Genomic DNA, 15,126 nt, shown 5'->3' with positions numbered 1-15,126 from the left:
ACCCAACATCAGTGCTGAGCTTCATTAAAGCTGTTGTGGCTGAATGGGAATGAATCCCTGCAGCCAGGTTTTCAAATCTAGTGCAAAGCCTGAAACAGGAGGAGTGGCGGCTGTTGCACCAGATTAATGGCCATGGTTCTGGAATGAAATGAAATCACATGCAGATGTAACGTTCAGGTGCCCACTTACTGTTGATCATGGAGCGAAACTGGTGAATCTCTGAATGTTTCTTCTCATGCTACGGCTCGACTGTGCTCTGTTGTAGTGTTGTTTATGTTAACCATGAATACTGTGTCTAGCCTTTTCTAAGTGACTGTGAAGAGCACTATCAGCTTCATGACAACCAACATTCAGACTGAATAAAGTCCAAATAATCCTCACTGATAAACCACATCTCTGTAAAACCTTTGTCTCTTCGAAAATGCTGGTGGTCATTGTTTAACTTTTAAAGAAAAGGCAATCAACATGTTTTCCATTCCGGTGAAAAAAGCACTCCTGGTCCACGGCGGTCTTGTGCCCTCTGTACTGTATGTGTGATTGAGGGGAGAGCGAGCTCACTGGCTGCCAGATCTTTTTGGGATCTGCTGGAATCATTGATTTTCCAGTCCAGTTCCTCCCAATGTGCATTGCACTGGCATTCCAGGAGAAGAGAGGAAACAGCATGCCCGCCATACCCCGACCCTACCCGTGAGCTTTCATTATTATGATAAGCCTACATTTCCAAAGCCTGTTAGTAATGAGAAATGAAAGCTCATTTAGAGAAAAAGAGGGTGAATGTTCCACAGGGGACCTCTTGCTCCTCTTCTTAATCGTCAGGAAGAGAAGGACGGCGAGTGGCTCACAGGCTGAGGAATGTGAGGTTTATTTCTGAACCCAAGTCTGAGCTGGTTTCTGTGCTGTTCTGCACATCAGACAGTGGTGAATTATAGAGGAGCTGTGATCAATTATTTAGATTCAGAAAATGGAGGAAACATGGCAGTCTTAATTGTGCTTTTACTTTGTAGTCATTACTGAAAACAAACACAAGCAGATTTGGTCATTTCTGACAATACCTGACAACAGACAGCTCTAAACATGCAGTCTGGCCTCTTCATTTATTCCTTTTTCTAATTTAATGCAAAATTTGTAAACCACTGCTCTTCTTTGCTCATACTCATGACTGAATCAAATCATTTGCAGCTGGCAGGTTACTGAGTACTCATGAGCAGACTATCTGTTATTAAAAGATATGGCCTCATTTCTGACAGTTGCACAGATGTTCACATCGTATTGGGTTCATATTTGGGCTTGAATAGGCTTTGTGAGAAATTACATTAGAGGTTCAATTAGCAACCAGAAAGCTGAAAGCTTCATGTGATGGTTGGTGGCTGTTTACATGGAACACTCAGCCATGACATTTGGAGGTTTATGTTTACTGTGGAGGAAGTGTGGCAGATAACTGTGGTGAATCACAGGTGTGTTATCAAGAAGAATAACATGGCGTCTCCAGCATTAGTCATCCCTGCACCCTGTGGGCTGCTTGGGAGAAGAGACGACTGTGCTTGTACAGATGGCCGTGGCTGTGTGAGGACAGATGTGTGTGTGTGTGTGTGTGTGTGTGTGTGTGTGTGTGTGTGTGTGTGTGTGTGTGTGTGTGTGTGTGTGTGTGTGTGTGTGTGTGTGTGTGTGTGTGTGTGTGTTGGTACATGTCTGTTTGTGTGTTTGTTTATGAAAACCTTCCTGTACCAGGGGATGGCACGTGTGCCGCTTAGTGAGGTGGAAATGTTGGACCAGCTGTTCTTCTTTGAAGAGTGTATTCCATTTCACTCAACATGCTTCCTCACTCCTTTCCTTGCCAAGATCTTCCTTTCCTCCCTTACTTCCCTTATTTGACTGTCGTGCTGGCATCTAGTGGCATCTATCACAAACCTGAATGTCCACGCTGCCAGCTGCAGCTGTGACTAACAAATAGAGGAAACTTTATATATATATGCTTTCTTTTACAGAAATAGAAGAAATTGAATAATTCATGTCAATAAAGCAGTTCTTTAAAAAAGTGGTTGACAGTGTCTCTGCTAACTGTCTGCTTGTCTTGTTTGACCCATAGGCTCTCAATGGTTTTGTCCTGGTTATCACTGCCAGTGGGACCATCTTCTACTCCTCTCACACCATCCAGGATTACTTAGGCTTCCACCAGGTACTCTAAAACTAACCAGTCTATACTCTGACTTCTAATCACCCTCCAATAATAGTCCCAACACAATCAGAAAGGGTTAAGAGGAACTTCCTCTCATTCTAAAGTGAGAAAGTCTGACACAGAAATTCCAGCTGTGATCTGAATCTGCAGAGCTCATACACCACCAACACCTGTGGCTAGACCGACAGTATTTATTAGCTCACTCTCCAAGGAAGGCTGAGTTGTCTCTAAAATCAGGAGACTGTTCAGGGATGCTGTGATGGCTCCTTTTTGGTAGGTAAATAGAGCAGCATTCAGACTGAGCAGTGGCGAAGCAGACAGAACTGTCACCGTTCGTCAGGAGAAAACGACTGATCATTTTTCCTCATGGTAATGAGCTGACTGCAGGCAAGCTGCTGTGGCAGTTTAAATTTGCAGGGAGGGGTCCCTCCCCTGCTAGCTTTCCTTTCATTAAGTAGACACACACACAAAAACACACGCGCAGTTGATGCCTATATCTGAGACTGTAATTGGAAACAGATCAATTGCGTGTGACACACTTTAAATTTGAGTGTAGTAATTTACATTTAAATTCATCTAACCTAGGTATGATTTAACTCAATCATTCTTATTCCTGCATACATTCTCAGGCACATACTGTAGGTAGACACACATATAAAAACACATACTATGTTGTTGCATTAAACATTTTGAGGCTCTGTTTTAGCAATTGCTAGATGGGTCTGGATGGATGGCTTGCGTGCAACATCTGCTGGGAGCGGCTCAGGGGTCTTGTTTGATCCATTGGTCTTCTCCCTGCATGGTGCAGAGTCAGAGGCTCAAACAACAGCAAAAAGACCTGACCTATTTATAGCTTGGCCTTTTTACAAAACACCAGGCACAGCAGTGGGCTGCAGTGAGCAACACACCCCAGCCTCACAGAACAACTGAGCAGCACACACTGAGGCTCTTTGGACAGCTTAGTGCACCTGTGCCATGGCTTTTACAGTAGGAACCCTCCAAAAGTAAGATTTACTTTTGAACACAATGTTTTCAAGAAAACATTTTCTCACTGGACTGCTGGAGCCACACACTGATGGGCCTGTGTGACTACTGCTACTAATGCTGTGGCTGCTCCCTCTGTGTGTTTAAAAACATGAGAGTAGCACACCTATGAAAGCTAATAAGGGGCATTGATATTTTGAGCTTGTGAAATGGTGTTAACAACTAATGGTGAAAAAATTGTATTGTATCTGAAGATATGAATTTGTAAAAGAGAATTAAAAAAAGTTGAATGTGAATGTTTACTGCAAAAGGTGAAATGCAACTGCAGGTTGGGAAATTATTGTGAACACCATTTCAAAATATTGATGACCCTTATTTACCTCCATACACACCCAGGTAACTTAGTAACTATTTCAAAGCAACCACCCAGAATCTGTATATCATGCAGCCCCTAAAACACCCTAGAAACCACCAAACAACACAATGGGAACATCCAGAAAAACTCTTACAACCACTTAGTAATGCTTTTAGCAACATCTCAGCAGCCACATGGCTACACAGTCACCTACTGAAGAGACAGTCCCCACAAACCCTGCTTCAACTCTTAGCAATAATGCTAAACATGCTAAAAATCATGTCTAAAACCATCTAACAATGCCATAGAAGCCATGCAGCAACACCGTTGTGACATCTATGAAACATTTGCAACGAGGAAACTAAAACTTACGTCCGACTATTAGGTACCGTATGACTGACTTTTGCCTACAATGATGAGTCATGGTATAAATCTACACCTTAGTTGTGGTTCAGATGTGGAATTGTTTCTACATTCTGTATGCCTCCACTTGCATGCCACTTATTTGTTTTGACATAAGCAAATTCTTCCTCTCGTCTTTTTCTCTCAGACGGATGTCATGCACCAGAGTGTGTATGAACTGGTCCATACGGAGGACCAGCAGGAGCTCAGGAGAAACTTGCACTGGGCTTTGAATCCTCCCCCTGCCACTGCATCTGCCATTACCCAGGACTCCCCCCAAGGTGATGACTCTCGCATCTACATGAGTCTATTGTCAAAATCACAGCAAAACTGAGAGACCCTGGTGGGACTGATGTAGCATTGTGGTTATTATTATATTTGCAAGGAAGTTGTTGAGATGAAGGTTCAGTTTTATTTGACCTTAGTTCCAACCAGTGACTCCAAAATGTATTGTCCTCCAAATAAAGTGCAGTTAAATCTGTAAATATTGTAAGAATTAATTTGATTTTATCAGCATTTGGAGAAAGTTTGTGGAAATTGGGCGTATGTGTAAATGTTGGCAGGTAATGGAAGCATTGGCTGGATATGCATTGACTCGTCTTTTTGCAAGTTCCTACAACTAACTGTATATCTGACATATTTAAACTGTGAGGCTTTAGTAAAATCCCTCTCCGCAGCTATTTCCTGCTTGGTCTGGGAGCTATACATCCCAAGGATGTACCTAAGTTAAGCACTGCTTTGAACAGGTGTCTGCGTTTATCTGTACACAAAATGTGTGTCTGCAAAACCGCACTAATGCTTAATGCGCTGCCCACCACTGCAGCCCACAGTCTGTGTGAACGTACATTTGGACATCAATATCAGATGGTTAAGTACACACACTTCAGGCATTAAGCCTTAAGACTGTCCTCAGGTCAGGTCACGTGACCCTGTAATCTTCACTGTGGCTTATGAGGTGAAGTGGTCCCAGATCTGTATTTGGGTTTTAAGATGCTTATGTCTGTGCGCTTTGGTTGTGAGCAGTGTGTTTAAGCTAAGATAACTTATCCACTCCTGTGCCGAACTGTTTACAGTCTCGCCTTTAACCCCAACACATGCTGTCTCTGGGTGTGTTAAGATAGAGTTACTGGAGCTCCAGGCCTCATTACATAAGTGCATTTCTACAATGGAGGGCAGCTGTTGACATTAGACAACATTAAATCCAGCTCAAGAATAAATACAGAGGATGGCATGATGCTGGGCCATTATTTACTCTGAAAATGTGCTCTTAATTTTCACATTTTTCCAAATGAAACTCAGTATGTTGGTGGGTTTGACAGCTGGGCGTCATTTTGAGAGGAATCTGATCAAAGGCTTTTTTGATTGATCACCTCATTCAAAGGTGGACGTGATGTCACAAATCCCGAGTGCTACGAAGCTGTGGGGGACTGTGACTTCCCTGGGCTTTTCACACAGAATTCTCAAATCAAATTGTTTGTAACTACAGAGACGGAACCGGACAGCAGCTCGTCTTTGGTCACCTACAACCCTGATCAGCTTCCCCCAGAGAATTCATCCTTCCTGGAGAGGAGCTTTGTGTGTCGCTTCCGCTGCCTACTGGACAACTCCTCCGGCTTTCTGGTATGTTAAACTTGTGACTTGACTTGTATCTGTTCACTGCAAGTAGAGTCCACACCCATTATTTCCACCTGCTCCCCCAGATGTACTTTCCCACTCATGTCCCCAAGACTGGGTCACACCGAGTTCCTGAACTTTAAATACTCATCTTCAGTTTATGTAGTGGTCTCAATATTTGTTCATAAAGAGCACTGAATATCACATGACATGGTTGAGCTGTGTTTGAGTGAAAACATTTAGGTAAATGTAGCTGAACAATACTTTTCACTCACATCTGAAAATGTGATTTGAAGGAGATTTTATAGTGAAACTATAGGACAGTATAGTGATCTTATTAATTAGTCAGTATACTGTACAGTTTTAACAAGGTGAAATGTATGACCATGACAGACAGAAGGTGAAGTGGATTATGTGTATTAAAAGAATACATGATACAACTGGTGTGTGACAATACATACATCAATGGTAGCAGGATTAATAATGATGTAGGTTAATGGCAGAGATTAAAGAAGACATATCTTAACCTCCTGTGTCATTGGAGACATGTGGTGTCCATACTTTCCCTCAGTAGGTTCTGATTTATCCTATCGACTGGAAAAACCCTCACATCCTGTCAGTGAAGGCTGCCCTGTGCAGAGCTACATCACACACCCCAGTGCTCACAGACACGTCTCGCGGTGGGGAGGAACATGCTGAGTGCAGGTTGTTGGGGACAGTGACTGGTGCACGTCTCTGCACATAAACATGCTGGAACTACAGTCATGGAAAAAATTGTTAGACCACCCTTGTTTTCTTCAATTTCTTGTTCATTTTAATGCCTGATACCACTAAAGGTGTATTACCTGAAGAATACAATGAACACAACAAAAAAATGCAGCTGATTCCATAAAACTTTATGTCCTATTTGACATGCTTCAGCTTAATTGTATTCCCAGAGTATAAGAGGCCATTTCATGACATAAGCAGCACTGCACATGCAAAGGCCCAGAGTGTTTTCCTGCTTACATTCAAGCTGTAGCACAACTCAAAGCTGTCAGCTCTCACATAATGCCTGAAACAAAAGAATTATGTGAAGCCACAAAGGCAGCCATCTTGGCGCTGCTGGAAATTGGCATTAATGAGAGACAGGTAGCCAAAAAACTGAAGATCTCCAAGACAGCCATTCATTACACCAGGAAAAAGCAAGCACTGGGCACTGTCGAGAAATGTGACTTGTTCAGTAAGGACAGTTCGAAACTAACTTCTTGAAGTTGGTCTGAAGTCACACAGGGCACGGAAGAAGCCCTTCATCAACGAAAGGCAGAGCAAGGCCCGGTTACTCTTTGCTAGGGATCACAAGGATTGGACTGTTGATGATTGGGCTAAGGTTCTCTTCAGTGATGAATCCAATTTTGAGTTGATGCCCACTCCAGCCAACTTACTGGTTAGGAGGAAGCCTGGAGAAGCCTACAAACCAGACTGTCTTGCCCCTACAGCAAAACATGGGGGTGGATCAGTGATGATCTGGGGTTGTTTCAGTATGGGTGGAACAGGGCAAATGCAATTGTGTGAAGGGCGAATGAACCAGGTCACGTACAGGGCTACTCCTGAAAACAGTCTTCTTCCATCAGCTGATAAACTCTTTCCTGACTCGAATGACTGGATTTTCCAACAAGACAATGCCTCTTGCCACACGGCAAGGTCAGTTAAAGCCTGGATGGAGAACCAGAACAATGGAACCATGCCTTGGCCTGCTCAATCACCAGATCTAAATCCAACTGAAAACCTGTAGAACATCATCAAACTCAAACTGAAGAACCACAAGCCCAAAAACAAAGCAAATTTGTTTGAATTTTTGCAACAGGAATGGGCTGCTGTGTTAGCAGAACAATGTCAGAAGCTGGTGGAGAGCATGCTGAGACGCATGGCTGCAGTCATCAAAAACAATGGTTATGCAATCAGGTACTAACTCCTGTGTGTATCATGTGACTAAGAGACAGGAAGAAAACATGGAATGCCTAAAAGCACTGTTTTTGGCAGTACAATGCCATAGCTATTGATGTAAGAACTTAAGTGATTTTGGTTATTATCAAGAAAACCACGGAAAATGGCTAGATATCAGCTCTTGAATTAAACTCTTATGAGCTATTTTTATTGTTATCATTATATTTGTCCAAACAAATGTTTCTTTAGTTGTACCAGGCATTAAAATGAACAAGAAATTGAAGAAAACAAGGGTGGTCTAATAATTTTTTCCATGACTGTATATGGAAGGTGATTCAACATTTCACCCTACTGCTGGAGAATAATCATGTTTTGATTCGTAGAGACAACAAAACAGCAGCAGATTACATAAAGCGCTGGGCAGAGTGCACTCAGCTAGACTGCTATTGCACTGGGTGCACACACACACACACACACACACACACACACACACACACACACACACTTAATCTCTATCATGGTGGTGTACATTTCCCAGTGAATTGAACACAGCAGCCTCTCGGCACATGTAGAGCTGTTCCCTTTCCAACTCTGCTCTATGCTACACTGTTAAAGTGCGTAACCATCGCCTCCACTTCTCACAGCAGTAGACTTCATGTTTTTCCCCAATGTCATCCTCTCTGAGTGAATATATTGAAGTCTTTCTGTGCCACCTGTCGGGATTCATATTTTTCTGGAAAATTGGACATTTTCTATCCCAGAAACAGAAGCACACTATCCTGGGAATCCCAGGAATGGCACTTGTTTTAAGGTATAACTACAGTCAACGCGATTAGTCATAATTCAAGCAACACTAAATACAAGAAAGAGAAACATGCATAAACCTACGGGTTCCATGTGTTTGTGCTTGTGGGTACTCAGTGGGGCATGGACCACATCCTGCTTCACCATTATTCTACTAGAGATAACCTTCGAGGGTGAAGGCAGTATGAAATAGAACGCTAGAACATTCAAAGGAAAATGATTATTCTTTTCTTTCCAGGCTTTGAACATCCAGGGCAGACTCAAGTTTCTGCATGGACAGAACCAGCGGCAAGAAAATGGCGGAAAGGTCCCGGCTCAGCTTGCCCTTTTTGCCATTGCGACTCCACTGCAGCCTCCTTCCATTCTAGAGATCAGGACCAAGAACATGATCTTCAGAACCAAACACAAGCTGGACTTCACACCCTTGGCCTGTGATGCAAAGTAATGACACTGCATAGCCACACACACATACATAAAAATTTCTTTGTTCTCATTCCTTTGTATCTCAGAATATAGCCTTGATTTTTGTCAGGATAAAGCAACAGAACCATGAATCAATGTTATATTCATGTGGAAGAGATGTCAAAATTCAGCTGATTAAAATAGAATGTGTGGTTTGAATTTCCTTTTTTTGCTGCAATACTTCACAAAAAGATCATTCACTAGATATGCATGTAAGTCTAGTGTGGCATGAACAATGTTTTGTCTTTTAATGTACAGGGGGAAGATAGTGCTGGGGTACACAGAGGCTGAACTGCGGGTACGAGGGTCTGGCTATCAGTTCATCCATGCAGCAGATATGTTGTACTGCGCAGAGAACCATGTCAGAAGTAAGTTCTATTGGTGCGCTCCACAGGCTTCCCTTGTTTCCTGCCATCACTCCACTGTCTTATAAAGGTCTGTTAAAATCTCAAAAAAATAGATAAGGTCAGTTATTATAGTGTATTTTATTTTACAGAAGCCAACCCCCAAGTCAGGAAAGACTTAGAATACACACTAAAGTGATGTTGACCATGCAATTCTCTCCACTTACACTTTGGGTGGGGCACTTTGGGTAAAGCAGGGCACCATAAACCTGCAGACCACAAGCTGAATAATCACATTTAAGGACACTTAAAAGCCAAATCCAATTACTTTTCACAGGTGGATACACTTTTTCACAAGTAGCAGTTTAGGAGATTTTTTTACCATTCTGTTTTAAGACTTCATGAGCAACAATATATTCCTCTATACAGTAGCCTGAACATAAAGTTGACTTCATGTGTGTTTTAAGATGACCTAAAAGAGATTTGCTATGTAGGCTGAAGCTGTTTTGTAATGAAGAGTTTATAGTATGAAACCATCCATCTTTGATGGTGATTTGCCAGATTTTAGACTTAGTCAAAAAAGTTTAGGGGATCTGGTCCAACCTGGTCAGAGAGTTCAGACAGCTTTTGCAAGTAATCCTGCTGGATTACGGCACAGATTGAGCAAAGCTGCAGAACTGCCAGAGGAGATGATGGGGCCCATAAATCCACTGCATGAGCAAAGCATCAGAGATGATCCATACAGCAGCACCAACATTCCAGAGCCCAGATATGTTACTGAGCGCTCTCTCCTTACTGTAGCGCAGGAGTCAGCGTAGTTCAAACAAGAGGTCAAAGCAAGTAGAACATCCACATGGAAGAACCAACTGATCTCCAATGAGCATCGCATCATACTATGTTGAAGAAGGAATTTGTGACTGTGGTCACTTCTCTTTGAAAAGAGAACACATTTTTATGGGCTCTGTCATTTTGCTTAATCAATGAAGCAAGATCAAGGATCAGGATGCATCAGGATGTTTAGTGTTGTGCTCATGATCAAAGAAGTCAACTTTTTCACGCTCAGTAATTTGTAATGTAAAGCAGTGAAAGCACATTACTGAATATGTGTAATTAATAACTTGCTGGAGGATGTCAGTCAGTCCAATACTTTGGTCTACCTCTCCTCCATAAGTTTCTCAGCAACTATTGGCCAGATTTCAACGAAGGTTTCTGTTGATATTCATGGCAAGGAATGATTGGATTTTTCTTGATTGAATCTCCTTTTGATAAAAATAAGTAATTCCATTTGGAGCCACCAATATGCAAAAATTCTAGTAGATCTTTGAACTGAAGCGCTGTCAGAAGGTTAATATTAGTTTTGTAGTACAGCTACTGATTCTAACTCTGTTTGCATTCCATATTTGCAGTGATGAAGACTGGGGAGAGTGGTCTGACTGTGTTCAGGCTCCTCACGAAGGAGAATCGCTGGAAATGGGTTCAGGCCAATGCTAGGCTGGTGTACAAGAATGGCAAACCAGACTACATCATCGCCACCCAAAGGCCTCTCTTGTATGTCTCTCTTTATGTTGTGTTGTAAAGCAATAAAGCGTATCAGTTGTAGACAAAACAAACTCAGACCAACAGAACCTTGATATAATATACTGTATGTACATATGTGTACATATACAGACAAATGATGGTTTCCTCTGTGTTTTAATCTGATTCACACAGAGAGTTTAAGAATTTATCTCAAGAGGGAAGCATGTACTGTTGTCAGTTATGACATGACTCCCATTTTTACATCTAAGACACTTATAAGACTCATTCAATGATGGAAAAGTGTGTAAGAACCAAACTCTGCCAGTAACCAAGCGAGCAAAGAACTTTGATCCCCTGTGAATTGCCATGGTGAGGTCTGCAGACAGTGACCATGTTTTCCGTCTTTATAGGGATGAGGAGGGAGGAGAACACTTGCGCAAGCGCTCCATGCATCTACCCTTTACATATGCTACAGGAGAGGCCCTGCTCTACCAGTCCAACCATCCCATAGCAGGCTTTGGAGATGGAAGCAATGAGAAAAATGGCAGTAAGTCAAAGAAGAGCCGGACTGACAGGCTGGTGAGGGATGGTCTGGACCCTGGCTCTCTTCTGGGGGCACTCATGAGTCAGGATGAGTCGGTGTATGTTTGCCAGCCCGCCCTAGAGCCCAAAATGTCCTTCCATAGCAGTTTCTTTGGAGACCAAATGGGCTTCTCTGACTCGGAGCCCTCCAGCCTGCACAAGAGCTGGGACAAGCCGAGCAATGATGTGCTGCATCCAGACATGACACAGGCAGGCACCAGCTTTGATCCACTGCTGGCCACTCTGGACTCCCTCTCCTTGGAAAGCCAAGGGGTTGTGGATTCGGAAGAGGGAGGTTGTTCAAACGGTGAGCTGTTTGGGGCTCTGGAAGGGCTGGGGCTGAGTGCAGAGGATCTAGAGCTGCTGCTGTTGGATGAGCGGATGATCAGAGTTGAGATGGACCCTGAACGAGTGCCCACCTTGGATGACCTGTTGACAAATGATGAGATCCTTTCTTATATCTATGACTCTATAGAGGGAAAGGTTGATTCCGCAGAGCAGGTGCCTCCTGGTACTGCCTCAACAAAAACTACAACAGCGTCACTACCTGAAAGTAATCTCACCTCTGACACTAATATGCAAATGCAGTTTCCTCACCATAAGCCTCCCCTGGTGGAGCAGGCTCCCATTGTCCAGCTATCTCAGCAGATGCAACAGCACCTGAATATGCGACCCAGTAAAGTGGTGCATGACTGGGGCCAGCAGAGTGACCAGTTGACTAACACGATGGTTAACGGAGACCTGCTGGGACAAAATCAATCTATTCCCAATAGACAATGGACAGCGCAAGACATTCTAGTCAGTGCAGGGATACAACTGGAACATTATAACACACAACAGACTATTTTCAATGGCAAGGCCTCAGAGCTGGATGGCAAGCTTCATCAGCAGCAAACACATCAACACTACCTTCAGCAACAGCAGCAGCGACCCAGGATGCAGAACCACCTCTCACAGCAGTGCCATGCCAAACAGAAGGCAGCCAACCTCAACGGACTGTGTGGTGTCCCCTGCACAGAGCATTCAGCAGGAAAATCCCAGTGGCAGGACTATGGATTCAGTCAGAGTCTGGGCAGCAACCCCAGCCTTGATAACAGCCAAAAACCTCTAACAAACACCTCACTAGATTCTTGCATGGATTATAGCATGCCTGATATTGACAATGCAGAATCGGATTACTCTATTAATGGAGGTTTGTTTGGGGGGAGTGGACAACAGCATGGGGCCGAGTCCATGGTTTCGTCATTCCAGGGAATGAACCATAAACAGCAACAGGAGCAGATCCCAGTTCCTTTGGCTCAGGTCATCTCCAGCCTGTCACAGTGCCCACCTCCCAACGCCTCCTTGGAGCAGATCCTAGGTGTAGCCAAGCCCTGCCGGCAGCTGGACCACTATGGCATTGTGACCTCTGAAATCCCTCGTGACCTCAGTCCCAATAAGGTGAGGTTGCTGAAACACTGACATGCTGTTATTGTGCTGAAATCATAACTAGCTAAAAGAGATTGGGCCTGGAAGTTGACTCTTGAATTTTGGGAACGGTATGTTTAAAAAAGCATTGTAAGCTCAAAAGGTATACTTCCGAGATATTTGCTATCTATCTATCTATCTATCTATCTATCTATCTATCTATCTATCTATCTATCTATCTATCTATCTATCTATCTATCTATCTATCTATCTATCTAGAGTTACAGTTATCCTTCAAATGTAAACATCAGTCACTACTGGTGGGTAACTGTGGTCATTTTATTTGGCTTACAGATGAATGTTTCCTCTTGAATGATGATAAATTGGTTAGAATGTAGCTTGATTTTTGCCAGCAGAGTATGAGGTTTGTGATTCAAGTCTGGCTAGGAGCAGAGGTTTCAAATGTGTGCTGGGTATAGTTGATAGGGTTGGATAATAATGAATGGGAAGCCAGTGTGAAAACAATTAACCCTAATTAATCATTCAAGTCATTTTTCAAGTAAAAATGACAAACATTTGCAGGTTCCAGGTTATCAAATGTGAGAATTTGTTGCTTTTCTTCATTATAACATTAAACACCATCAAATCAAATATTCTGTGGATATTTATGACATGCAGAGGATGGCTCTGAATGAGTTTGGTCACACTCTGACCTTTTCTTTTCAGTGGTGAGCCTCAGATTTACAACTGTGTCCCCTGCAGGGTAATCGGTCAACATTTCATTCATGATATCTCAAATTGTAATGGGCAGACTGCCATGACCTTTGCAGAGAAAATGTACTACCAACACACTTACACCAATATGATGAGACTTTTACATCTGATGTGAGGGAGAGTTGAATCCTCAATTCATTTAATGTTTGAAAACTGCTCTGCCTTTTATCAGTTCATCAGTTTTCCAATTTATGGTGTTTAACATTTGAATGACCGCTCATGTACAGTATCTGCATCTGTGCATCTTGATTTAAAATAAAAGTTTGGAAAAGTACTTGAATAAATATTTGACAAATTCATATTTTTAAAGGTAGTTATGCAGATTTGGTGAGGTATGCTACCTTTGTATTACAACATATGAAGCATTATATCACCTCTATTCAGTGTCATCATGGGAAAGGCATAGGGTCAGTATCATATTGTGATTCCTAACAAACCCTGGCAGGTGTCAGGGTAAAATTATGTAATGCTTGTGTACCCAAATTAATAGGATATCTTTATATCTCTCAAAACATGCATGTACTGTAGTGTATGCCACACTATGGTCGCGGCAGGCCTAACATGTCTACTGTAAATGCCAGAGTATTAACATGGTTGACAGTCCATGGCAGAAGCCTAAGACGAGGCGCAGAGCTATCTTTTTCTATGTGTCTTGATTGTTTTGTTCATTATAGGTCATCTCTCAGAAACTTGAAGGTTGAAAGACATACTGTAATCTGCTGGCACAGTTAGATTTTCCTCTCTGTCTCTGTGACCTACAAAACATGGAAGGGCTGTGCTGTTTTTGTTTGCTGCACAGACTGAAAGTGTTTGCAGAAGCTGAGAAGACATGTTTAAAGTTTGGCTAATGTAGTGCAGTGTTTCCAACATGGGCCTCAGAACTCTCTGATAGGCAAACTATGGCAGCAAAGATTCTCAAGATTCTCACACTGATGAAAGATGTGTGCAACAAATATCAGTTTATTGAACAGAAAGTATGGAATAGAGTAGTATTATATGCTGGAGAATGCAACATAACATACTCAAATGTAGTGCTGAAATTCTGGTGGTTTATTTGTCCATGATAGGAAAACAATGACAGTTCAGATGCTGAACTGCTGATTTTTGTAATTTATTTTGTAAACATAACATATTTATATAATATAATACATAGACACAATATTTTTCCCTAATTCACATCATTGTATGCTCGATTAAAAAAAAAAAAAAAAGGTTTCTATTGTTTGAGCATTTCTTCCAGCTGTCTTTATTTGTGGTGTCCTCTTGTCATGTGCAGATGGAGAATGGATGCATCCTGAAAAGTACTTACCCAGGAGGCTGTGCTCTGCCTAATAGGAATGGAGCAGCGCCCCCTACTGTCCAGATGCCCGGCCCTGAGACTTTGTCTAGCCTCCCTGACCCACCGGCCACCGGATTCTACCTCTGACCAGCTGACCAGGAACAGTCATTCAAGCAGGACACTGTTAATGGCAGAAACACACAATGACTGGACCAGCCTTATACATATAGATAACACCACAAACCAAGCTGAATAAACGTAGGCCTACATGTCTTTCATTCGTTTGGAATTTGTAATATTTCTTTTTTTTGGGGGGGGGATCATTGTGTTGTATTTCAAGTTATATTATCATATGAGTCCTTTGTTTACAATAATGCAGTGAAGAGCGCTCGGTTGACTTTCTAATGAGTAATACAGAGAGGTAGATGTGAGTTTTTAAAGCTGAGTTTTACAAATCTGCGTTCAGATACAACACATTTTTTGATGTTTTATTGAAGAA

The 15,126-nt window shown here is 42.4% G+C and overlaps 1 protein-coding gene across 1 annotated transcript in view; it reads left to right on the top strand.

Moving 5' to 3' along the window:
- Nucleotides 1–14,907, top strand: part of LOC139340021 (aryl hydrocarbon receptor-like) — a 34,936-nt gene extending 20,029 nt beyond the window's left edge. The window contains exons 4-11 of the mRNA XM_070975573.1: nt 2,087–2,176; nt 4,066–4,198; nt 5,404–5,537; nt 8,500–8,702; nt 8,982–9,091; nt 10,474–10,615; nt 10,996–12,607; nt 14,625–14,907. Of these exons, the coding sequence (XP_070831674.1) occupies nt 2,087–2,176; nt 4,066–4,198; nt 5,404–5,537; nt 8,500–8,702; nt 8,982–9,091; nt 10,474–10,615; nt 10,996–12,607; nt 14,625–14,774 (2,574 nt within the window). The 3' untranslated portion in view covers nt 14,775–14,907. The remainder of the gene's footprint in view (nt 1–2,086; nt 2,177–4,065; nt 4,199–5,403; nt 5,538–8,499; nt 8,703–8,981; nt 9,092–10,473; nt 10,616–10,995; nt 12,608–14,624) is intronic.
- The last annotated feature ends 219 nt before the right edge of the window (nt 14,908–15,126 follow it).

Source organism: Chaetodon trifascialis, chromosome 12, assembly GCF_039877785.1.
Source record: "Chaetodon trifascialis isolate fChaTrf1 chromosome 12, fChaTrf1.hap1, whole genome shotgun sequence".
NCBI classification, from domain to species: domain Eukaryota; kingdom Metazoa; phylum Chordata; class Actinopteri; order Chaetodontiformes; family Chaetodontidae; genus Chaetodon; species Chaetodon trifascialis.
This window is presented reverse-complemented; position numbering and strand designations above follow the sequence as displayed.